The sequence below is a fragment of the Leptodactylus fuscus genome, chromosome 10 (genome assembly GCF_031893055.1).
Source record: "Leptodactylus fuscus isolate aLepFus1 chromosome 10, aLepFus1.hap2, whole genome shotgun sequence".
In the NCBI taxonomy this organism is placed as follows: Eukaryota; Metazoa; Chordata; class Amphibia; order Anura; family Leptodactylidae; genus Leptodactylus; species Leptodactylus fuscus.
In genome coordinates, this window is record NC_134274.1 from 88,737,412 (window position 1) to 88,761,801 (window position 24,390).

General features: G+C 48.2%; 1 protein-coding gene across 1 annotated transcript in view; it reads left to right on the top strand.

Annotated features, from left to right (window-relative positions):
* CARNS1 (carnosine synthase 1) overlaps positions 1–24,390 on the top strand; it is a 28,323-nt gene that overhangs the window by 1,406 nt on the left and 2,527 nt on the right. The window contains exons 2-9 of the mRNA XM_075257595.1: positions 6,627–6,642; positions 6,916–7,177; positions 7,280–7,369; positions 7,446–7,912; positions 7,997–8,201; positions 8,797–8,882; positions 9,103–9,334; positions 22,482–22,765. Of these exons, the coding sequence (XP_075113696.1) occupies positions 6,640–6,642; positions 6,916–7,177; positions 7,280–7,369; positions 7,446–7,912; positions 7,997–8,201; positions 8,797–8,882; positions 9,103–9,334; positions 22,482–22,765 (1,629 nt within the window). The 5' untranslated portion in view covers positions 6,627–6,639. The remainder of the gene's footprint in view (positions 1–6,626; positions 6,643–6,915; positions 7,178–7,279; positions 7,370–7,445; positions 7,913–7,996; positions 8,202–8,796; positions 8,883–9,102; positions 9,335–22,481; positions 22,766–24,390) is intronic.

Genomic DNA, 24,390 nt, shown 5'->3' on the forward strand with positions numbered 1-24,390 from the left:
ACTATATTCGGCCATATTCCCTGGACTCCTAGTTGTCTATGATGCTGTGAGTCTCTGATGGACTATTGTCCTATACTGTACTCAGCCATGTTTCCCGGACTCCTATTTGTTTATGATGCTGTAAGTCTCGGCTTCTATTGTCCGTTCTGTATTCGGCCATATTCCCTGGACTCCTAGTGGTCTATGATGCTGTGAGTCTCTTCCTCCACTGTCCCGTTCTGTATTCGGCCATATTCCCCAGACTCCTAGTGGTCTATGATGCTGTGAGTCTCTTCCTCCACTGTCCTGTTCTGTATTCGGCCATGTCCCGGACTCCTAGTGGTCTATGATGCTGTGAGTCTCTTCCTCCACTGTCCTGTTCTGTATTCGGCCATGTCCCGGACTCCTAGTGGTCTATGATGCTGTGAGTCTCTTCCTCCACTGTCCTGTTCTGTATTCGGCCATGTTTCCCGGACTCCTAGTTGTCTATGATGCTGTGAGTCTCTGATGGATTATTGTCCCATTCTGTATTCGGCCATATTTCCCGGACTCCTAGTGGTCTATGATGCTGTGAGTCTCTTCCTCCACTGTCCCGTTCTGTATTCGGCCATATTCCCGGACTCCTAGTTGTCCATGATGCTGTGAGTCTCTGATGGACTATTGTCCCATTCTGTATTTGGCCATGTTTCCCAGGCTCCTAGTGGTCTATGATGCTGCGAGTCTCTTCCTCCACTGTCCCGTTCTGTATTCGGCCATGTCCCGGACTCCTAGTTGTCTATGATGCTGCGAGTCTCTTCCTCCACTGTCCTGTTCTGTTTTTGGCCATGTTTCCCAGACTCCTAGTTGTCTATGATGCTGTGAGTCTCTGCCTCCACTGTCCCATTCTGTATTTGGCCATGTTTCCCAGACTCCTAGTTGTCTATGATGCTGTGAGTCTCTTCCTCCACTGTCCCGTTCTGTTTTTGTCCATGTCCCGGACTCTTAGTGGTCTATGATGCTGTGAGTCTCTGATGGACTACTGTCCCGTTCTGTTTTCGGCCATGTTTCCTGGACTCCTAGTTGTCTATGATGCTGCGAGTCTTTTCCTCCACTGTCCCGTTCTGTTTTCAGCCATATTCCCTGGACTCCTAGTGGTCTATGATGCTGTGAGTCTCTTCCTCCACTGTCCCGTTCTGTATTTGGCCATGTCCCGGACTCCTAGTTGTCTATGATGCTGTGAGTCTCTTCCTCCACTGTCCTGTTCTGTATTCGGCCATATTCCCTGGACTCCTAGTGGTCTATGATGCTGTGAGTCTCTTCCTCCACTGTCCCGTTCTGTACTCAGCCATGTTTCCCGGACTCCTAGTTGTCCATGATGCTGTGAGTCTCTGATGGACTATTGTCTCGTTCTGTATTTGGCCATATTCCCGGACTCCTAGTGGTCTATGATGCTGTGAGTCTCTTCCTCCACTGTCCCGTTCTGTATTCGGCCATATTCCCTGGACTCCTAGTTGTCTATGATGCTGTGAGTCTCTTCCTCCACTGTCCCTTTCTGTATTCGGCCATATTCCCGGACTCCTAGTTGTCCATGATGCTGTGAGTCTCTGATGGACTATTGTCCCATTCTGTATTTGGCCATGTTTCCCAGACTCCAAGTTGTCTATGATGCTGTGAGTCTCTTCCTCCACTGTCCCGTTCTGTATTCGGCCATATTTCCCGGACTCCTAGTGGTCTATGATGCTGTGAGTCTCTTCCTCCACTGTCCCGTTCTGTTTTCGGCCATGTCCCGGACTCCTAGTGGTCTATGATGCTGTGAGTCTCTTCCTCCACTGTCCTGTTCTGTATTCGGCCATATTCCCCAGACTCCTAGTTGTCTATGATGCTGTGAGTCTCTTCCTCCACTGTCCCGTTCTGTATTCGGCCATGTCCTGGACTCCTAGTTGTCTATGATGCTGTGAGTCTTTGCATCCACTATCCTGTTCTGTATTCGGCCATATTCCCTGGACTCCTAGTTGTCTATGATGCTGCGAGTCTCTTCCTCCACTGTCCCATTCTGTATTCGGCCATATTCCCGGACTCCTAGTGGTCTATGATGCTGTGAGTCTCTTCCTCCACTGTCTCGTTCTGTATTCAGCCATATTCCTGGGACTCCTAGTGGTCTATGATGCCGTGAGTCTCTTCCTCCACTGTCTCGTTCTGTATTCGGCCATATTCCCTGGACTCCTAGTTGTCTATGATGCTGTGAGTCTCTTCCTCCACTGTCCCATTCTGTATTCGGCCATATTCCCGGACTCCTAGTTGTCTATGATGCTGTGAGTCTCTTCCTCCACTGTCCCGTTCTGTATTCGGCCATGTTTCCCAGACTCCTAGTTGTCTATGATGCTGTGAGTCTCTTCCTCCACTGTCCCGTTCTGTTTTCGGCCATGTCCCGGACTCCTAGTGGTCTATGATGCTGTGAGTCTCTTCCTCCACTGTCCCGTTCTGTATTCGGCCATATTCCCAGACTCCTAGTTGTCTATGATGCTGTGAGTCTCTTCCTCCACTGTCCCGTTCTGTATTCGGCCATGTCCCGGACTCCTAGTTGTCTATGATGCTGTGAGTCTCTTCCTCCACTGTCCTGTTCTGTATTCGGCCATGTTTCCTGGACTCCTAGTGGTCTATGATGCTGTGAGTCTCTTCCTCCACTGTCCCGTTCTGTATTCGGCCATATTCCCCAGACTCCTAGTTGTCTATGATGCTGTGAGTCTTTTCCTCCACTGTCCCGTTCTGTATTCGGCCATGTTTGCCAGGCTCCTAGTGGTCTATGATGCTGTGAGTCTCTTCCTCCACTGTCCCGTTCTGTATTCGGCCATGTTTCCCAGACTCCTAGTTGTCTATGATGCTGTGAGTCTCTTCCTCCACTGTCCCGTTCTGTTTTCGGCCATGTCCCGGACTCCTAATGGTCTATGATGCTGTGAGTCTCTTCCTCCACTGTCCTGTTCTGTATTCGGCCATGTTTCCTGGACTCCTAGTGGTCTATGATGCTGTGAGTCTCTTCCTCCACTGTCCCGTTCTGTATTCGGCCATATTCCCCAGACTCCTAGTTGTCTATGATGCTGCGAGTCTCTTCCTCCACTGTCCCGTTCTGTATTCGGCCATGTCCCGGACTCCTAGTTGTCTATGATGCTGCGAGTCTCTTCCTCCCCTGTCCCGTTCTGTATTCGGCCATGTCCCGGACTCCTAGTGGTCTATGATGCTGTGAGTCTCTTCCTCCACTGTCCCGTTCTGTATTCGGCCATATTCCCCAGACTCCTAGTTGTCTATGATGCTGTGAGTCTCTTCCTCCACTGTCCCGTTCTGTATTCGGCCATATCCCCAGACTCCTAGTTGTCTATGATGCTGTGAGTCTCTTCCTCCACTGTCCCGTTCTGTATTCGGCCATGTCCCGGACTCCTAGTGGTCTATGATGCTGCGAGTCTCTTCCTCCACTGTCCCGTTCTGTATTCGGCCATATTCCCTGGACTCCTAGTTGTCTATGATGCTGTGAGTCTCTTCCTCCACTGTCCCGTTCTGTATTCGGCCATGTCCCGGACTCCTAGTGGTCTATGATGCTGTGAGTCTCTTCCTCCACTGTCCCGTTCTGTATTCAGCCATATTCCCTGGACTCCTAGTTGTCTATGATGCTGTGAGTCTCTTCCTCCACTGTCCCGTTCTGTATTCGGCCATATTCCCGGACTCCTAGTTGTCTATGATGCTGTGAGTCTCTTCCTCCACTGTCCCGTTCTGTATTCGGCCATATTCCCTGGACTCCTAGTGGTCTATGATGCTGTGAGTCTCTTCCTCCACTGTCCCGTTCTGTATTCGGCCATATTCCCCGGACTCCTAGTTGTCTATGATGCTGTGAGTCTCTTCCTCCACTGTCCCGTTCTGTATTCAGCCATATTCCCGGACTCCTAGTTGTCTATGATGCTGTGAGTCTCTTCCTCCACTGTCCCGTTCTGTATTCGGCCATATTCCCCGGACTCCTAGTTGTCTATGATGCTGTGAGTCTCTTCCTCCACTGTCCCGTTCTGTATTCAGCCATATTCCCGGACTCCTAGTTGTCTATGATGCTGTGAGTCTCTTCCTCCACTGTCCCATTCTGTATTCAGCCATATTCCCGGACTCCTAGTGGTCTATGATGCTGTGAGTCTCTTCCTCCACTGTCCCATTCTGTATTCGGCCATATTCCCGGACTCCTAGTTGTCTATGATGCTGTGAGTCTCCTCCTCCACTGTCCTGTTCTGTATTCGGCCATGTTTCCTGGACTCCTAGTTGTCTATGATGCTGTGAGTCTCCTCCTCCACTGTCCCGTTCTGTATTCGGCCATGTTTCCTGGACTCCTAGTTGTCTATGATGCTGTGAGTCTCCTCCTCCACTGTCCTGTTCTGTATTCGGCCATGTTTCCTGGACTCCTAGTTGTCTATGATGCTGTGAGTCTCTTCCTCCACTGTCCCGTTCTGTATTCGGCCATATTCCCGGACTCCTAGTTGTCTATGATGCTGTGAGTCTCTTCCTCCACTGTCCCGTTCTGTATTCGGCCATATTCCCTGGACTCCTAGTGGTCTATGATGCTGTGAGTCTCTTCCTCCACTGTCCCGTTCTGTATTCGGCCATATTCCCCGGACTCCTAGTTGTCTATGATGCTGTGAGTCTCTTCCTCCACTGTCCCGTTCTGTATTCAGCCATATTCCCGGACTCCTAGTTGTCTATGATGCTGTGAGTCTCTTCCTCCACTGTCCCGTTCTGTATTCGGCCATATTCCCCGGACTCCTAGTTGTCTATGATGCTGTGAGTCTCTTCCTCCACTGTCCCGTTCTGTATTCAGCCATATTCCCGGACTCCTAGTTGTCTATGATGCTGTGAGTCTCTTCCTCCACTGTCCCGTTCTGTATTCAGCCATATTCCCGGACTCCTAGTGGTCTATGATGCTGTGAGTCTCTTCCTCCACTGTCCCGTTCTGTTTTCGGCCATGTCCCAGACTCCTAGTTGTCTATGATGCTGCGAGTCTCTTCCTCCACTGTCCCGTTCTGTATTCGGCCATATTCCCCAGACTCCTAGTTGTCTATGATGCTGTGAGTCTCTTCCTCCACTGTCCTGTTCTGTATTCGGCCATATTCCCTGGACTCCTAGTTGTCTATGATGCTGTGAGTCTCTTCCTCCACTGTCCCGTTCTGTATTCGGCCATATTCCCTGGACTCCTAGTGGTCTATGATGCTGTGAGTCTCTTCCTCCACTGTCCTGTTCTGTATTCGGCCATATTCCCCAGACTCCTAGTTGTCTATGATGCTGTGAGTCTCTTCCTCCACTGTCCCGTTCTGTATTCAGCCATATTCCCGGACTCCTAGTTGTCTATGATGCTGTGAGTCTCTTCCTCCACTGTCCCGTTCTGTATTCAGCCATATTCCCGGACTCCTAGTGGTCTATGATGCTGTGAGTCTCTTCCTCCACTGTCCCGTTCTGTTTTCGGCCATGTCCCAGACTCCTAGTTGTCTATGATGCTGCGAGTCTCTTCCTCCACTGTCCCGTTCTGTATTCGGCCATATTCCCCAGACTCCTAGTTGTCTATGATGCTGTGAGTCTCTTCCTCCACTGTCCTGTTCTGTATTCGGCCATATTCCCTGGACTCCTAGTTGTCTATGATGCTGTGAGTCTCTTCCTCCACTGTCCCGTTCTGTATTCGGCCATATTCCCTGGACTCCTAGTGGTCTATGATGCTGTGAGTCTCTTCCTCCACTGTCCTGTTCTGTATTCGGCCATATTCCCTGGACTCCTAGTGGTCTATGATGCTGTGAGTCTCTTCCTCCACTGTCCTGTTCTGTATTCGGCCATATTCCCCAGACTCCTAGTTGTCTATGATGCTTTGAGTCTCTTCCTCCACTGTCCCATTCTGTATTCGGCCATATTCCCGGACTCCTAGTGGTCTATGATGCTGTGAGTCTCTTCCTCCACTGTCCCATTCTGTATTCGGCCATATTCCCGGACTCCTAGTTGTCTATGATGCTGTGAGTCTCCTCCTCCACTGTCCTGTTCTGTATTCGGCCATGTTTCCTGGACTCCTAGTTGTCTATGATGCTGTGAGTCTCCTCCTCCACTGTCCCGTTCTGTATTCGGCCATATTCCCCAGACTCCTAGTGGTCTATGATGCTGCGAGTCCGTCTGGGGCAGTAGTCCTGGTAAGGCAGCGATTCCCAGTACAGATCACTACGAGTCTAAGAAATCTAGATGAAATATCGGCCATATTTTCCGACCCATAAAAGCCTGTGTGTAGTCGGCCTGAAGTAGATGGGAAGAAATTTCCGAACCTGATAGAACTCGATCAAATGCCAATTTTCATGTCTTGTGATATTTTGCCCCGACGTGTCGTCTACCACTGTGTGACCACAGCCCATTGGGGGGCGACACGTTGTCCACTGCGCATTGGGGTGACCATGACGTATTCTGTACGGGGTGACAAACTGGGCACCTGGAGGAAAGGCGTCTCCGGATCGCCCAGCTACGTCGTGGGAGAGAGGTCTCATACTTGGCCCGACCGCACAGAGGACACTTGGAGCTAGTAGACAGTGTATAGCGGGGGCAGATCTCCCTTCCGGGGCTTTCTTATGACTTTGTGTAGGTCCATTAACCTGCTGTATGTCTTTGTGTTTCAGGAGAAGATTCGCGATGGTGAGTACAGTCTCTTGACCTCATCCCTCCATACTTGTCTTGTTTTGCCCCGCTCCTTGTCTCACGTGTCACTTTGTGTTGAGTAGCTGTCTTCCCCGTCTTAAGCGGATTATCTGTCAGTGTTACTATGTCGTCTTACTACATCTAAGTGCTTCTCAGAAGGATCTCACCAGTGACCTGCCTCCTCTGTTTGTCTTGTCACTCTTCTCTTGCCCTCGCTGCCTCATTTTACCTTTCCCTCCACTTTTTTGTTTGCCCAATCTGGTTCCCCAGTTGTCTCTTGACCAGCTCATATTGGATCACCCTATGTACTCCAAAGATGGGGAGTTAAGTGAGGTTTGGGTGCCAGGGGTTGCCCCTGATGGCCCTCCTTGGGAAATGAGACCTTCCACACAAACTCCAAATGGAAAAAGTAACGGAGACAATGAAGTCCAGAACCACGAAAACGTCATCGAGAGCTACGAGGATCTGCAGAAGCTTCTGATCAATGCAGGACTTCCCGAGACGGAGGACAGGAGCAAGCACCCTCGAACAGGTAGGACAAGCCCATAGTCTGTATTTTGGCGTGTCCATTGGTGCTTCATGTAACATCACGATGAACATACGTCCATCACGTAAATGTATTTGGATTTTCCAGACCATACAATGGATACCACGACCATCTGTATTCTTGGGGCTCCCAGCTTCGCCATGTCCATCCTCCTGGAGGGTGCGAGACAATGTCCCGGTAAGACACAACAACAAACACAACTGAGCCTGAACTAAAAACATCTTCTACATTACTCTTCATTATTGTTTTTTAGGGAAAATGGTACTTTGCCTCTCCACCTCCTGGTTCTGCCCTCCACCGCCATCTCCAGCCACCACGTCTCCTCTTCTCATCAAGCAGGCCGTGACGTTTGATCTTGGTGGTCGCACTTACTTGGACACGTTTTCTCCCCCTCGACGTGTCACTTACCTCTCCTGGTTGGGAGGTCCCCAGTTCCTGATGGGAGAGCAGTGGGATTGTCCAATGGGTGGGTCACCGCAACTGTCCCATTTCCTTGCCAACACCTTGGGCGTGCGAGTCCTCCTAGATGCTAAGGAGCTACCTCTTCCTCCTGCCCTGCTTCTTAGTAATTCTCACCAGTTAGGCTCCTGGGGGAAACATAGTACGAAGGCCAAAAGTACGAGGGTGGTGGAGCTCCATCATAAGGAAGGACGAGAAGAGACAATTCGGGAAGAAATCTCAGCCTTTCTTACCAGTCTGAGGATGAAGGGCCATCAGAAGGTATCTGCTCGCCCTCCGCTCTATGGTTTGCGTTGCTCTTGTCTATAGATCGTCCTCTTCTCACTTTTGTTGCTTTCCTTTTAGGTTGTCTTGAAGACCTTCTGGCCCTCTCCTGAGCTTTCTCCGGCCACGTGCTTCTATTCATCTCAAGACACTCTCCAAGTGTCAGATGTGGTGGTGGGGCTTCTATCTGAGCTCCGACAAGGCCAAGCAGTCCTGCTGGAGGGCTTTGTGATGACGGTGCCACCACGTAGGACCAGACCATCTCCACCACCTGCCTGTATACCACGTAAGCACGGGGAATAAGAGGGGAGGAATGCTCTGCACGGGAGGGGCTAGGAGAGAGTGATACTCTGCAGAATCCTCTCCCGACACCACCTTCCTTCTGTCTCTTCCCTCCCATTCTTTTTCTGTCCTTCTTGGTGACTATTTTTGGGCAATCTATCTCTCGTACATCTCACCTGGTCCCTCAGTTTCTTGCTTCATATTCAGTCCGTATTTTTTTCATGTTCTTTATTAAACATGTTCCTCTCTTATTATTGCATACCCTGTCACTCTCCCTTTTACCTCCTCCTCTATATGACACTGGGCCCTTACTCAATAAACCCACCTGCCTCCTGCGCTGGAGAAGACTTGGGGGGATCTTGGGGTGGGATTTTCTCCAGCGCTGGACAGCAGATCCATAGACATCTCAGAAGAGGACTTTCTCTTCTACACACGGTCAGATTTGATTGTATCTGTATTGAAGGAGGGTCGGTTCTTTCTTTCTCTCTCTCTCTATTTCTACCATCTTTGCTTCTTTCATTCTCCACTTTCTTCGACTTCTGCCTTCCTCCTTCTCCCTCTCTCTCTTCCTGTATTACTGTCTCTGCCCCACCCCCCAGGCTGCTCCGTGCGCCCCCCAGAGCTGACGATCCGTCTCTGTGCCGTTGTCTGCCGATCTCGCGGAGACCAACCAATCCTAAGCAAGGTAACGGGGCTGCCCCCATACTCCAGGGGCTTGTACCCCCTCCCCCCCAATCTTCAAACCCCCTATCCTGAGCCCCCGAAGAGAAGAGTTCTGTAGATTTTTATAATAAGACACGACTGTCCCAGAAGTTTTAGTGTTCACCAGTGATTGTTGTATCATTGGATGTGGGTTCGTGTCGTCTACGATGTCGTTCATAAGGTCTTTGATGCCTCTTTTGCAGGTGGTCTGTATGGTCGGGCGGGCAGAGAAGCCTCTCTGCCATCGCTTCACCCTTCCTCAGTCCTTGGATACCACACTCGAGTTATGGGGAGTTCTGGATGAGACTCAGAAACGAAACGTGTGGGTCCAGATTAAGGAGGCCGCAGAAAAGGCCATGAGAGTGATAATGGAGGAAGAGAAAAAACTGACCCCCGAAGAGAGGGGAGGGAGCAAGGTGCAGACCGATGTCCTCGGTACGGATTTCACTTACGCCTTTACGTGTAGCCGCGCTCTTATATCAAGTTATCATTGACTGAGTGTGAGGTTGGGGTTAAAGGGGTATCCTAGTATCACTGGGGGGTCCCATCTCTGAGAACCCACCGGTCCTTTCATAGCTCTCACCGAGTCATTTAAGGTTCTTCTAAGCCCAACCAACGTGACCCAAGAAGTGCCCATTTGGGCTGGTTTTCTTCTTGAAGATCCTAAATATTCCCACTTAGGATACCTGTTGGCTTCTTGTCATGGGTCATCTGATGCCGCCCAATCGAAACCATCTTGGGTAGGTTTAGGTGACTGTGGCGGCCTGGTCATCTCTAAGAGCAGATTCAGTGGTGGGTTCCACTAGAGAAAGTCATCGTAGACTCTGGGACAAGGACGTTAGAGTTCTGCTTTACACATCAGCAACATTCCTGATGGTTACGACCTCATGTGAGGCTCAGGTGACTTAGCGGTTTCTCTCTAGGTGACTTTGCGGTTTTTCTCTAGTTCACTTAGCGGTGGCTCTCTAGGTGACTTAGCGGTTGCTCTCTAGTTTACCTAGCGGTTGCTCTCTAGGTGACTTAGCGGTTGCTCTCTAGGTGACTTACCGGTTGCTCTCTAGTTTACTTAGCGGTTGCTCTCTAGTTGACTTAGCGGTTGCTCTCTAGTTGACTTACCGGTGGCTCTCTAGGTGACTTAGCAGTTGCTCTCTAGGTGACTTAGTGGTGGCTCTCTAGGTGACTTAGTGGTGGCTCTCTAGTTCACTTAGCAGTTGCTCTCTAGGTGACTTAGTGGTGGCTCTATGGGTGACTTACCGGTGGCTCTCTAGGTGACTTAGTGGTGGCTCTCTAGTTCACTTAGCGGTTGCTCTCTAGGTGACTTAGCGGTTGCTCTCTAGGTGACTTAGTGGTTGCTCTCTAGTTGACTTACCGCTAGCTCTCTAGCTCAATAGGCGGTTGCTCTCTAGGTGACTTAGTGGTGGCTCTCTAGTTCACTTAGCAGTGGCTCTCTAGGTGACTTAGCGGTTGCTCTCTAGGTGACTTTGCGGTTGCTCTCTAGGTGACTTAGTGGTGGCTCTCTAGTTCACTTAGCAGTGGCTCTCTAGGTGACTTAGCAGTGGCTCTCTAGGTGACTTAGCGGTTGCTCTCTAGTTGACTTAGCGGTTGCTCTCTAGTTGACTTACCGCTAGCTCTCTAGCTCAATAGGCGGTTGCTCTCTAGGTGACTTAGTGGTGGCTCTCTAGTTCACTTAGCGGTGGCTCTCTAGGTGACTTAGTGGTGGCTCTCTAGTTCACTTAGCAGTGGCTCTCTAGGTGACTTAGCAGTGGCTCTCTAGGTGACTTAGCGGTTGCTCTCTAGGTGACTTTGCGGTTTCTCTCTAGTTTACTTAGCGGTGGCTCTCTAGTTGACTTACCGGTGGCTCTCTAGTTGACTTACCGGTGGCTCTCTAGTTGACTTACCGGTGGCTCTCTAGTTGACTTACCGGTGGCTCTCTAGTTTACTTACCGGTGGCTCTCTAGTTTACTTACCGGTGGCTCTCTAGTTGACTTACCGGTGGCTCTCTAGTTGACTTACCGGTGGCTCTCTAGTTGACTTACCGGTGGCTCTCTAGTTGACTTACCGGTGGCTCTCTAGTTTACTTACCGGTGGCTCTCTAGTTGACTTACCGGTGGCTCTCTAGCTCAATAGGCGGTTGCTCTCTAGGTGACTTAGCCGTTGCTCTCTAGGTGGCGGAACTGCTAGAACATTTCAGGACACCATGAGCAGTCTTTAGGTTACTAAGGGTTTAATTCTCTATAGGTCACAGTTGACTTTAAGGGACCATCCGGTCAGCGTTGCCTTCACACAGTAACTTCAGTAAGGTCCATGTTAACCTCAGAGAGGCCATGAGTGCAACCCTCAGTAGGTTCCTTTCCTCAGGAGATGGGCCCGTCTACATACAAGTACATACACGATATCACAGTCGGCCACACTGCGGCCTCAGGATAGTCCTCCCTCCACTACACACTGCTCACCAGTCCCTCCCAGTCAGTCTCCCGCCAGTATGAGTCTAATGCCACCCAACATGCCTTGGCTTACTTCCAGGGACTGACTATTTCCAAGGCTGTAAAGTCAGATCCTCCACACTGCGATATCAACAACCCGACAAGTTGTCCCTTCCTGTGACTCCGGCCCCAATACTATGGCAATGATTCCACAATGAGCTCGGGATCTGCACCCTGGTGATTCTACACAAGGCAGATGGGACAGTCTATAGGTCTCATGAAGTAATGGGGACCCAGTAAGTCACCTGTCCACGGCCCCAGCCCACGAACACCTCCATAATGGACAGATCCCCATTGGCATCTGGTCTGGACAAGATTCTCTACCCCACAGTCCAATTGTCCTCACATGTCCCCATCCCCTCCAATAAACAAGCCCACCCTGACCTCCAGATCACTGAACCCTTTGGATGGCAGACCCAGCACCAAAGCCACTCTCCATGACTGTCCATGTGAATGAGGCCTCCAGAGATGACATATCTACAACACCCACAAATATATGTCCCCACTATAATGACCCCGGGGTACAGGAGGGAGGACTGTGGAGAGCAGTTACATCTATACGTGTACTTACAGGTACATGTAACATTCTAGTGCACAGGCCAGTGGTGTAAGTACTGGGGTCGCAGCTGTAGTGGCCGCCATAGGGCCCGGGACCTTACAGATCTGCTGAGCTGCTGAGGCTTCATTTTAATAGGCCGTTACCTGCTGGAGGTGGCAAACATAAAAGCTAATGGTACTTACCTCTCCTGCGCTCCTGTATGACTCCTTGCAATCTTCAGGCCTCTTCAACATTGGAACAGACATCACATGAGCCAGACCGACGTCATTATGGGTTCTAAAGCCGGGTTGGCTCATGTGACGTCTGTGCCGACATTGAAAAGGGCCAAAAGCAGTGGGAGTGCACCGGAGCCCAGGAAAGGTAAGTACTACTGGTTTCTATGTTTGTCACCTCCCAGAGCTTGTGAATATTATACTCTGGGGACTGAAAAGGCCGGAGTATATAATAATAGCTCTTGGGTGGTCGACTATGGGACATTACACTACATCTGTATATAGTGAGCTCCCCCTAGTGGTGACTGTATAATCTGTATGTAGTGAGCTCCACCTAGTGGTGACTGTATAATCTGTATATAGTGAGCTCCCCCTAATGGTGACTGTATAATCTGTATGTAGTAAGCTCCTCCTAGTGGTGACTGTATAATCTGTATGTAGTGAGCTCCCTCTAGTGGTGACTGTATAATCTGTATGTAGTAAGCTCCTCCTAGTGGTGACTGTATAATCTCTATGTAGTGAGCTCCTCCTAGTGGTGACTGTATAATCTGTATGTAGTGAGCTCTCTCTAGTGGTGACTGTATAATCTGTATGTAGTGAGCTCCCTCTAGTGGTGACTGTATAATCTGTATGTAGTGAGCTCCTCCTAGTGGTGACTGTATAATCTGTATGTAGTGAGCTCCCCCTAGTGGTGACTGTATATTCTGTATGTAGTGAGCTCCCCCTAGTGGTGACTGTATAATCTGTATGTAGTGAGCTCCTCCTAGTGGTGACTGTATAATCTGTATGTAGTGAGCTCTCTCTAGTGGTGACTGTATAATCTGTATGTAGTGAGCTCCCTCTAGTGGTGACTGTATAATCTGTATGTAGTGAGCTCCTCCTAGTGGTGACTGTATAATCTGTATGTAGTGAGCTCCTCCTAGTGGTGACTGTATAATCTGTGTGTAGTGAGCTCCTCCTAGTGGTGACTGTATAATCTGTATGTAGTGAGCTCCCCCTAGTGGTGACTGTATAATCTGTATGTAGTGAGCTCCCTCTAGTGGTGACTGTATGATCTGTATGTAGTGAGCTCCTCCTAGTGGTGACTGTATAATCTGTATATAGTGAGCTCCCCCTAATGGTGACTGTATAATCTGTATGTAGTAAGCTCCTCCTAGTGGTGACTGTATAATCTGTATGTAGTGAGCTCCTCCTAGTGGTGACTGTATAATCTGTATGTAGTGAGCTCCTCCTACTGGTGACTGTATAATCTGTATGTAGTGAGCGCCCCCTAGTAGGGACTGTATAATCTGTATGTAGTGACCTCCCCCTAGTGGTGACTGTATAATCTGTATGTAGTGAGCTCCTCCTAGTGGTGACTGTATAATCTGTATGTAGTGAGCTCTCTCTAGTGGTGACTGTATAATCTGTATGTAGTGAGCTCCTCCTAGTGGTGACTGTATAATCTGTATGTAGTAAGCTCCCTCTAGTGGTGACTGTATAATCTGTATGTAGTGAGCTCCCCCTAGTGGTGACTGTATAATCTGTATGTAGTGAGCTCCCCCTAGTGGTGACTGTATAATCTGTATGTAGTGAGCTCCCCCTAGTGGTGACTGTATAATCTGTATGTAGTGAGCTCCTCCTAGTGGTGACTGTATAATCTGTATGTAGTGACCTCCCCCTAGTGGTGACTGTATAATCTGTATGTAGTGAGCTCCTCCTAGTGGTGACTGTATAATCTGTATGTAGTGAGCTCTCTCTAGTGGTGACTGTATAATCTGTATATAGTGAGCTCCCCCTAATGGTGACTGTATAATCTGTATGTAGTGAGCTCCCCCTAGTGGTGACTGTATAATCTGTATGTAGTAAGCTCCTCCTAGTGGTGACTGTATAATCTATATGTAGTGAGCTCCTCCTAGTGGTGACTGTATAATCTGTATGTAGTGAGCTCCTCCTAGTGGTGACTGTATAATCTGTATGTAGTGAGCTCCTCCTAGTGGTGACTGTATAATCTGTATGTAGTGAGCTCCCTCTAGTAGTGACTGTATAATCTGTATGTAGTGAGCTCCCTCTAGTGGTGACTGTATAATCTGTATGTAGTGAGCTCCCCCTAGTGGTGACTGTATAATCTGTATGTAGTGAGCTCCTCCTAGTGGTGACTGTATAATCTGTATGTAGTGAGCTCCTCCTAGTGGTGACTGTATAATCTGTATGTAGTGAGCTCCCCCTAGTGGTGACTGTATAACCTGTATGTAGTGAGCTCCTCCTAGTGGTGACTGTATAATCTGTATGTAGTGAGCTCCCCCTAGTGGTGACTGTATAATCTGTATGTAGTGAGCTCCCCCTAGTGGTGACTGTATAATCTGTATGTAGTGAGCTCCCTCTAGTAGTGACTGTATAATCTGTATGTAGTGAGCTCCCTCTAGTGGTGACTGTATAATCTGTATGTAGTGAGCTCCCCCTAGTGGTGACTGTATAACCTGTATGTAGTGAGCTCCTCCTAGTGGTGACTGTATAATCTGTATGTAGTGAGCTCCCCCTAGTGGTGACTGTATAATCTGTATGTAGTGAGCTCCCCCTAGTGGTGACTGTATAATCTGTATGTAGTGAGCTCCCCCTAGTGGTGACTGTATAATCTGTATGTAGTGAGCTCCCTCTTGTGGTGACTGTATAATCTGTATGTAGTGAGCTCCCCCTAGTGGTGACTGTATAATCTGTATGTAGTGAGCTCCTCCTAGTGGTGACTGTATAATCTGTATGTAGTGAGCTCTCTCTAGTGGTGACTGTATAATCTGTATGTAGTGAGCTCCTCCTAGTGGTGACTGTATAATCTGTATGTAGTGAGCTCCCCCTAGTGGTGACTGTATAATCTGTATGTAGTGAGCTCCTCCTAGTGGTGACTGTATAATCTGTATGTAGTGAGCTCCCCCTAGTGGTGACTGTATAATCTGTATGTAGTGAGCTCCCCCTAGTGGTGACTGTATAATCTGTATGTAGTGAGCTCCCCCTAGTGGTGACTGTATAACCTGTATGTAGTGAGCTCCTCCTAGTGGTGACTGTATAATCTGTATGTAGTGAGCTCCCCCTAGTGGTGACTGTATAATCTGTATGTAGTGAGCTCCTCCTAGTGGTGACTGTATAAACTGTGTGTAGTGAGCTCCCTCTAATGGTGACTGTATAATCTGTATGTAGTGAGCTCCCCCTAGTGGTGACTGTATAATCTGTATGTAGTGAGCTCCCCTAGTGGTGACTGTATAATCTGTATGTAGTGAGCTCCTCCTAGTGGTGACTGTATAATCTGTATGTAGTGAGCTCCTCCTAGTGGTGACTGTATAATCTGTATGTAGTGAGCTCCCCCTAGTGGTGACTGTATAATCTGTATGTAGTGAGCTCCTCCTAGTGGTGACTGTATAACCTGTATGTAGTGAGCTCCTCCTAGTGGTGACTGTATAATCTGTATGTAGTGAGCTCCCCCTAGTGGTGACTGTATAATCTGTATGTAGTGAGCTCCTCCTAGTGGTGACTGTATAATCTGTATGTAGTGAGCTCCCCCTAGTGGTGACTGTATAATCTGTATGTAGTGAGCTCCCCCTAGTGGTGACTGTATAATCTGTATGTAGTGAGCTCCCCCTAGTGGTGACTGTATAATCTGTATGTAGTGAGCTCCCTCTAGTAGTGACTGTATAATCTGTATGTAGTGAGCTCCCTCTAGTGGTGACTGTATAATCTGTATGTAGTGAGCTCCCCCTAGTGGTGACTGTATAATCTGTATGTAGTGAGCTCCCCCTAGTGGTGACTGTATAATCTGTATGTAGTGAGCTCCTCCTAGTGGTGACTGTATAATCTGTATGTAGTGAGCTCCCCCTAGTGGTGACTGTATAACCTGTATGTAGTGAGCTCCTCCTAGTGGTGACTGTATAATCTGTATGTAGTGAGCTCCCCCTAGTGGTGACTGTATAATCTGTATGTAGTGAGCTCCCCCTAGTGGTGACTGTATAATCTGTATGTAGTGAGCTCCCCCTAGTGGTGACTGTATAATCTGTATGTAGTGAGCTCCCTCTTGTGGTGACTGTATAATCTGTATGTAGTGAGCTCCCCCTAGTGGTGACTGTATAATCTGTATGTAGTGAGCTCCTCCTAGTGGTGACTGTATAATCTGTATGTAGTGAGCTCTCTCTAGTGGTGACTGTATAATCTGTATGTAGTGAGCTCCTCCTAGTGGTGACTGTATAATCTGTATGTAGTGAGCTCCCCCTAGTGGTGACTGTATAATCTGTATGTAGTGAGCTCCTCCTAGTGGTGACTGTATAATCTGTATGTAGTGAGCTCCCCCTAGTGGTGACTGTATAATCTGTATGTAGTGAGCTCCCCCTAGTGGTGACTGTATAATCTGTATGTAGTGAGCTCCCCCTAGTGGTGACTGTATAACCTGTATGTAGTGAGCTCCTCCTAGTGGTGACTGTATAATCTGTATGTAGTGAGCTCCCCCTAGTGGTGACTGTATAATCTGTATGTAGTGAGCTCCTCCTAGTGGTGACTGTATAAACTGTATGTAGTGAGCTCCCTCTAATGGTGACTGTATAATCTGTATGTAGTGAGCTCCCCCTAGTGGTGACTGTATAATCTGTATGTAGTGAGCTCCCCTAGTGGTGACTGTATAATCTGTATGTAGTGAGCTCCTCCTAGTGGTGACTGTATAATCTGTATATAGTGAGCTCCCCCTAGTGGTGACTGTATAATCTGTATGTAGTGAGCTCCCCCTAATGGTGACTGTATAATCTGTATGTAGTGAGCTCCCCCTAGTGGTGACTGTATAATCTGTATGTAGTGAGCTCCCTCTAGTGGTGACTGTATAATCTGTATGTAGTGAGCTCCTCCTAGTGGTGACTGTATAATCTGTATGTAGTAAGCTCCCCCTAGTGGTGACTGTATAACCTGTATGTAGTGAGCTCCTCCTAGTGGTGACTGTATACTCTATATGTATTGAGCTCCCTCTAGTGGTGACTGTATAATCTGTATGTAGTGAGCTCCTCCTAGTGGTGACTGTATAATCTGTATGTAGTGAGCTCCTCCTAGTGGTGACTGTATAATCTGTATGTAGTGAGCTCCTCCTAGTGGTGACTGTATGATCTGTATGTAGTGAGCTCCCCCTAGTGGTGACTGTATAATCTGTATGTAGTGAGCTCCTCCTAGTGGTGACTGTATAATCTGTATGTAGTGAGCTCCTCCTAGTGGTGACTGTATAATCTGTATGTAGTAAGCTCCCTCTAGTGGTGACTGTATAATCTGTATGTAGTGAGCTCCTCCTAGTGGTGACTGTATAATCTGTATGTAGTGAGCTCCTCCTAGTGGTGACTGTATAATCTGTATGTAGTGAGCTCCCCCTAGTAATGACTGTATAATCTGTATGTAGTTAGCTCCCCCTAGTGGTGACTGTATAATCTGTATGTAGTGAGCTCCCCCTAGTGGTGACTGTATAATCTGTGTGTAGTGAGCTCCCTCTAGTGGTGACTGTATAATCTGTATGTAGTGAGCTCCTCCTATTGATGACTGTATAATCTGTATGTAGTGAGCTCCTCCTAGTGGTGACTGTATAATCTGTATGTAGTGAGCTCCCCCTAGTGGTGACTGTATAATCTGTGTGTAGTGAGCTCCCTCTAGTGGTGACTGTATAATCTGTATGCAGTGAGCTCGCCCTAGTGGTGACTGTATAATCTGTATGTAGTGAGCTTCCTCTAGTGGTGACTGTATAATCTGTATGTAGTGAGCTCCTCCTAGTGGTGACTGTATAATCTGTATGTAGTGAGCTCCTCCTAGTGGTGACTGTATATTCTGTATGTAGTGAGCGCCCCCTAGTGGTGACTGTATAATCTGTATGTAGTGAGCTCCTCCTAGTGGTGACTGTATAATCTGTATGTAGTGAGCTCCTCCTAGTGGTGACTGTATAATCTGTATGTAGTGAGCTCCTCCTAGTGGTGACTGTATAATCTGTATGTAGTGAGCTCCCCCTAGTGGTGACTGTATAATCTGTATGTAGTGAGCTTCCTCTAGTGGTGACTGTATAATCTGTATGTAGTGAGCTCCTCCTAGTGGTGACTGTATAATCTGTATGTAGTGAGCTCCCCCTAGTGGTGACTGTATAATCTGTATGTAGTGAGCTCCCCCTAGTGGTGACTGTATAATCTGTGTGTAGTGAGCTCCCTCTAGTGGTGACTATATAATCTGTATGTAGTGAGCTCCCCCTAGTGGTGACTATATAATCTGTATGTAGTGAGCTCCCCCTAGTGGTGACTGTATAATCTGTATGCAGTGAGCTCCCCCTAGTGGTGACTGTATAATCTGTATGTAGTGAGCTCCTCCTAGTGGTGACTGTATAATCTGTATGTAGTGAGCTCCTCCTAGTGGTGACTGTATAATCTGTATGTAGTGAGCTCCCCCTAGTGGTGACTGTATAATCTGTATGTAGTGAGCTCCCCCTAGTGGTGACCTTATAATCTGTATGTAGTGAGCTCCTCCTAGTGGTGACTGTATAATCTGTATGTAGTGAGCTCCCCCTAGTGGTGACTGTATAATCTGTATGTAGTGAGCTCCCTCTAGTAGTGACTGTATAATCTGTATGTAGTGAGCTCCCTCTAGTGGTGACTGTATAATCTGTATGTAGTGAGCTCCCCCTAGTGGTGACTGTATAATCTGTATGTAGTGAGCTCCCCCTAGTGGTGACTGTATAATCTGTATGTAGTGAGCTCCTCCTAGTGGTGACTGTATAATCTGTATGTAGTGAGCTCCCCCTAGTGGTGACTGTATAACCTGTATGTAGTGAGCTCCTCCTAGTGGTGACTGTATAATCTGTATGTAGTGAGCTCCCCCTAGTGGTGACTGTATAATCTGTATGTAGTGAGCTCCCCCTAGTGGTGACTGTATAATCTGTATGTAGTGAGCTCCCCCTAGTGGTGACTGTATAATCTGTATGTAGTGAGCTCCCTCTTGTGGTGACTGTATAATCTGTATGTAGTGAGCTCCCCCTAGTGGTGACTGTATAATCTGTATGTAGTGAGCTCCTCCTAGTGGTGACTGTATAATCTGTATGTAGTGAGCTCTCTCTAGTGGTGACTGTATAATCTGTATGTAGTGAGCTCCTCCTAGTGGTGACTGTATAATCTGTATGTAGTGAGCTCCCCCTAGTGGTGACTGTATAATCTGTATGTAGTGAGCTCCTCCTAGTGGTGACTGTATAATCTGTATGTAGTGAGCTCCCCCTAGTGGTGACTGTATAATCTGTATGTAGTGAGCTCCCCCTAGTGGTGACTGTATAATCTGTATGTAGTGAGCTCCCCCTAGTGGTGACTGTATAACCTGTATGTAGTGAGCTCCTCCTAGTGGTGACTGTATAATCTGTATGTAGTGAGCTCCCCCTAGTGGTGACTGTATAATCTGTATGTAGTGAGCTCCTCCTAGTGGTGACTGTATAAACTGTATGTAGTGAGCTCCCTCTAATGGTGACTGTATAATCTGTATGTAGTGAGCTCCCCCTAGTGGTGACTGTATAATCTGTATGTAGTGAGCTCCCCTAGTGGTGACTGTATAATCTGTATGTAGTGAGCTCCTCCTAGTGGTGACTGTATAATCTGTATATAGTGAGCTCCCCCTAGTGGTGACTGTATAATCTGTATGTAGTGAGCTCCCCCTAATGGTGACTGTATAATCTGTATGTAGTGAGCTCCCCCTAGTGGTGACTGTATAATCTGTATGTAGTGAGCTCCCTCTAGTGGTGACTGTATAATCTGTATGTAGTGAGCTCCTCCTAGTGGTGACTGTATAATCTGTATGTAGTAAGCTCCCCCTAGTGGTGACTGTATAACCTGTATGTAGTGAGCTCCTCCTAGTGGTGACTGTATACTCTATATGTATTGAGCTCCCTCTAGTGGTGACTGTATAATCTGTATGTAGTGAGCTCCTCCTAGTGGTGACTGTATAATCTGTATGTAGTGAGCTCCTCCTAGTGGTGACTGTATAATCTGTATGTAGTGAGCTCCTCCTAGTGGTGACTGTATGATCTGTATGTAGTGAGCTCCCCCTAGTGGTGACTGTATAATCTGTATGTAGTGAGCTCCTCCTAGTGGTGACTGTATAATCTGTATGTAGTGAGCTCCTCCTAGTGGTGACTGTATAATCTGTATGTAGTAAGCTCCCTCTAGTGGTGACTGTATAATCTGTATGTAGTGAGCTCCTCCTAGTGGTGACTGTATAATCTGTATGTAGTGAGCTCCTCCTAGTGGTGACTGTATAATCTGTATGTAGTGAGCTCCCCCTAGTAATGACTGTATAATCTGTATGTAGTTAGCTCCCCCTAGTGGTGACTGTATAATCTGTATGTAGTGAGCTCCCCCTAGTGGTGACTGTATAATCTGTGTGTAGTGAGCTCCCTCTAGTGGTGACTGTATAATCTGTATGTAGTGAGCTCCTCCTATTGATGACTGTATAATCTGTATGTAGTGAGCTCCTCCTAGTGGTGACTGTATAATCTGTATGTAGTGAGCTCCCCCTAGTGGTGACTGTATAATCTGTGTGTAGTGAGCTCCCTCTAGTGGTGACTGTATAATCTGTATGCAGTGAGCTCGCCCTAGTGGTGACTGTATAATCTGTATGTAGTGAGCTTCCTCTAGTGGTGACTGTATAATCTGTATGTAGTGAGCTCCTCCTAGTGGTGACTGTATAATCTGTATGTAGTGAGCTCCTCCTAGTGGTGACTGTATATTCTGTATGTAGTGAGCGCCCCCTAGTGGTGACTGTATAATCTGTATGTAGTGAGCTCCTCCTAGTGGTGACTGTATAATCTGTATGTAGTGAGCTCCTCCTAGTGGTGACTGTATAATCTGTATGTAGTGAGCTCCTCCTAGTGGTGACTGTATAATCTGTATGTAGTGAGCTCCCCCTAGTGGTGACTGTATAATCTGTATGTAGTGAGCTTCCTCTAGTGGTGACTGTATAATCTGTATGTAGTGAGCTCCTCCTAGTGGTGACTGTATAATCTGTATGTAGTGAGCTCCCCCTAGTGGTGACTGTATAATCTGTATGTAGTGAGCTCCCCCTAGTGGTGACTGTATAATCTGTGTGTAGTGAGCTCCCTCTAGTGGTGACTATATAATCTGTATGTAGTGAGCTCCCCCTAGTGGTGACTATATAATCTGTATGTAGTGAGCTCCCCCTAGTGGTGACTGTATAATCTGTATGCAGTGAGCTCCCCCTAGTGGTGACTGTATAATCTGTATGTAGTGAGCTCCTCCTAGTGGTGACTGTATAATCTGTATGTAGTGAGCTCCTCCTAGTGGTGACTGTATAATCTGTATGTAGTGAGCTCCCCCTAGTGGTGACTGTATAATCTGTATGTAGTGAGCTCCCCCTAGTGGTGACCTTATAATCTGTATGTAGTGAGCTCCTCCTAGTGGTGACTGTATAATCTGTATGTAGTGAGCTCCTCCTAGTGGTGACTGTATAATCTGTATGTAGTGAGCTCCTCCTAGTGGTGACTGTATATTCTGTATGTAGTGAGCGCCCCCTAGTGGTGACTGTATAATCTGTATGTAGTGAGCTCCTCCTAGTGGTGACTGTATAATCTGTATGTAGTGAGCTCCTCCTAGTGGTGACTGTATAATCTGTATGTAGTGAGCTCCTCCTAGTGGTGACTGTATAATCTGTATGTAGTGAGCTCCCCCTAGTGGTGACTGTATAATCTGTATGTAGTGAGCTCCTCCTAGTGGTGACTGTATAATCTGTATGTAGTGAGCTCCCCCTAGTGGTGACTGTATAATCTGTATGTAGTGAGCTCCTCCTAGTGGTGACTGTATAATCTGTATGTAGTGAGCTCCCCCTAGTGGTGACTGTATATTCTGTATGTAGTGAGCTCCCTCTAGTGGTGACTGTATAATCTGTATGTAGTGAGCTCCTCCTAGTGGTGACTGTATAATCTGTATGTAGTGAGCTCCCCCTAGTGGTGACTGTATAATCTGTTATGTAGTGAGCTCCCCCTAGTGGTGGCTGTATAATCTGTATGTAGTGAGCTCTGTCTAGTGGTGACTGTATATTCTGTATGTAGTGAGCTCCCCCTAATGGTGACTGTATAATCTGTATGTAGTGAGCTCCCCCTAGTGGTGACTGTATATTCTGTATGTAATGAGCTCCACCTAGTGGTGACTGTATAATCTGTATGTAGTGAGCTCCTCCTAGTGGTGACTGTATATTCTGTATGTAATGAGCTCCACCTAGTGGTGACTGTATAATCTGTATATTTTTTGCTTGCTCTTATATTCTGCGTTACACATCACGTCTCTCTTTCCCTCCGTGGTCTCCAGGCGTGGATATGCTTCTTACCTGCGCTGACTACACGATCTCCCCGGTTGTTCTTGGTGTTACTACCAGTCTGTGTCTGGAAAGTTGCGGGGTCCATGAGTGCGTGCTCGGGAGCCTGGCGGCAGGAAAGTCCACCGGCGTAGACTCTGCATCGGAACCTCTTGTGGAAACCATGCTGAGACGTTCTATGACGTATGTGATGGATGGAAAGGAGGTTTTGGTGATCGGTGCTGGTGGCATCAGCAAAAAATTCATCTGGCAGGCTGCCCAGAGTTATGGGATTAAGGTAACTGTCTCATGTAGACCCGGAGGTCAGCGAGGCCGTGCACTGACGGATGTCATCTATTAATATTTCCACAGGCCGTGTGATAGGATCATAATAGATGCAGTTGACCCCTGGCCTTAGAGAGGCCCAGAAGGTCGCCCTGTCAAAGATATAGATGGGGGGAGTTTGAGGACATTTAGACTTGGACACCGGGTGTCAGTATAGGGTTGCCCAAAGGAAAGATCAAAGTAGACCTGGTAGGTGGCCAGATGGAGTGAAGCATTGCTGTTAGTGAAGGAAAACCAAACTGGCCAACTCTGCAGAGCTTGCTGGGATCATTCCTAATATTTAGGAGCAGTCATAACTTGTCCTGACCAGAAAGTGTGTGGCATACAAGGTCCAGGGCGTAGTTAGAGGTGGAACTGACTGTCCAAGGCGTAGTCATGGGTGGAACTGACTGTCCACGGTGGAACTGACTGTCCACGGCATAGTCAGGGGTGGAACTGACTGTCCACGGTGGAACTGACTGTCCACGGCATAGTCAGGGGTGGAACTGACTGTCCAGGGCGTAGTCAGGGGTGGAACTGACTGTCCACGGTGGAACTGACTGTCCACGGCATAGTCAGGGGTGGAACTGACTGTCCAGGGCGTAGTCAGGGGTGGAACTGACTGTCCAGGGCATAGTCAGGGGTGGAACTTACTGTCAGGGGTGGAACTGACTGTCCAGGGCGTAGTCAGGGGTGGAACTTACTGTCCAGGGCGTAGTCAGGGGTGGAACTGACTGTCCAGGGCATAGTCAGGGGTGGAACTTACTGTCCAGGGCATAGTCAGGGGTGGAACTTACTGTCCAGGGCATAGTCAGGGGTGGAACTTACTGTCCAGGGCATAGTCAGGGGTGGAACTGACTGTCCAGGGCATAGTCAGGGGTGGAACTGACTGTCCAAGGCGTTGTCAGGGGTGGAACTGACTGTCCAGGGCGTAGTGAGGGGTGGAACTGACTGTCCAAGGCGTAGTCAGGGGTGGAACTGACTGTCCAAGGCATAGTCAGGGGTGGAACTGACTGTCCAAGGCATAGTCAGGGGTGGAACTGACTGTCCAAGGCATAGTCAGGGGTGGAACTGACTGTCCAGAGCATAGTCAGGGGTGGAACTGACTGTCCAAGGCGTAGTCAGGGGTGGAACTGACTGTCCAAGGCGTAGTCAGGGGTGGAACTGACTGTCCAAGGCGTAGTCAGGGGTGGAACTGACTGTCCAAGGCATAGTCAGGGGTGGAACTGACTGTCCAAGGCATAGTCAGGGGTGGAACTGACTGTCCAGAGCATAGTCAGGGGTGGAACTGACTGTCCAAGGCGTAGTCAGGGGTGGAACTGACTGTCCAAGGCGTAGTCAGGGGTGGAACTGACTGTCCAAGGCATAGTCAGGGGTGGAACTGACTGTCCAAGGCATAGTCAGGGGTGGAACTGACTGTCCAGAGCATAGTCAGGGGTGGAACTGACTGTCCAAGGCGTAGTCAGGGGTGGAACTGACTGTCCAAGGCGTAGTCAGGGGTGGAACTGACTGTCCAAGGCATAGTCAGGGGTGGGACTGACTGTCCAAGGCATAGTCAGGGGTGGAACTGACTGTCCAGGGCATAGTCAGGGGTGGAAC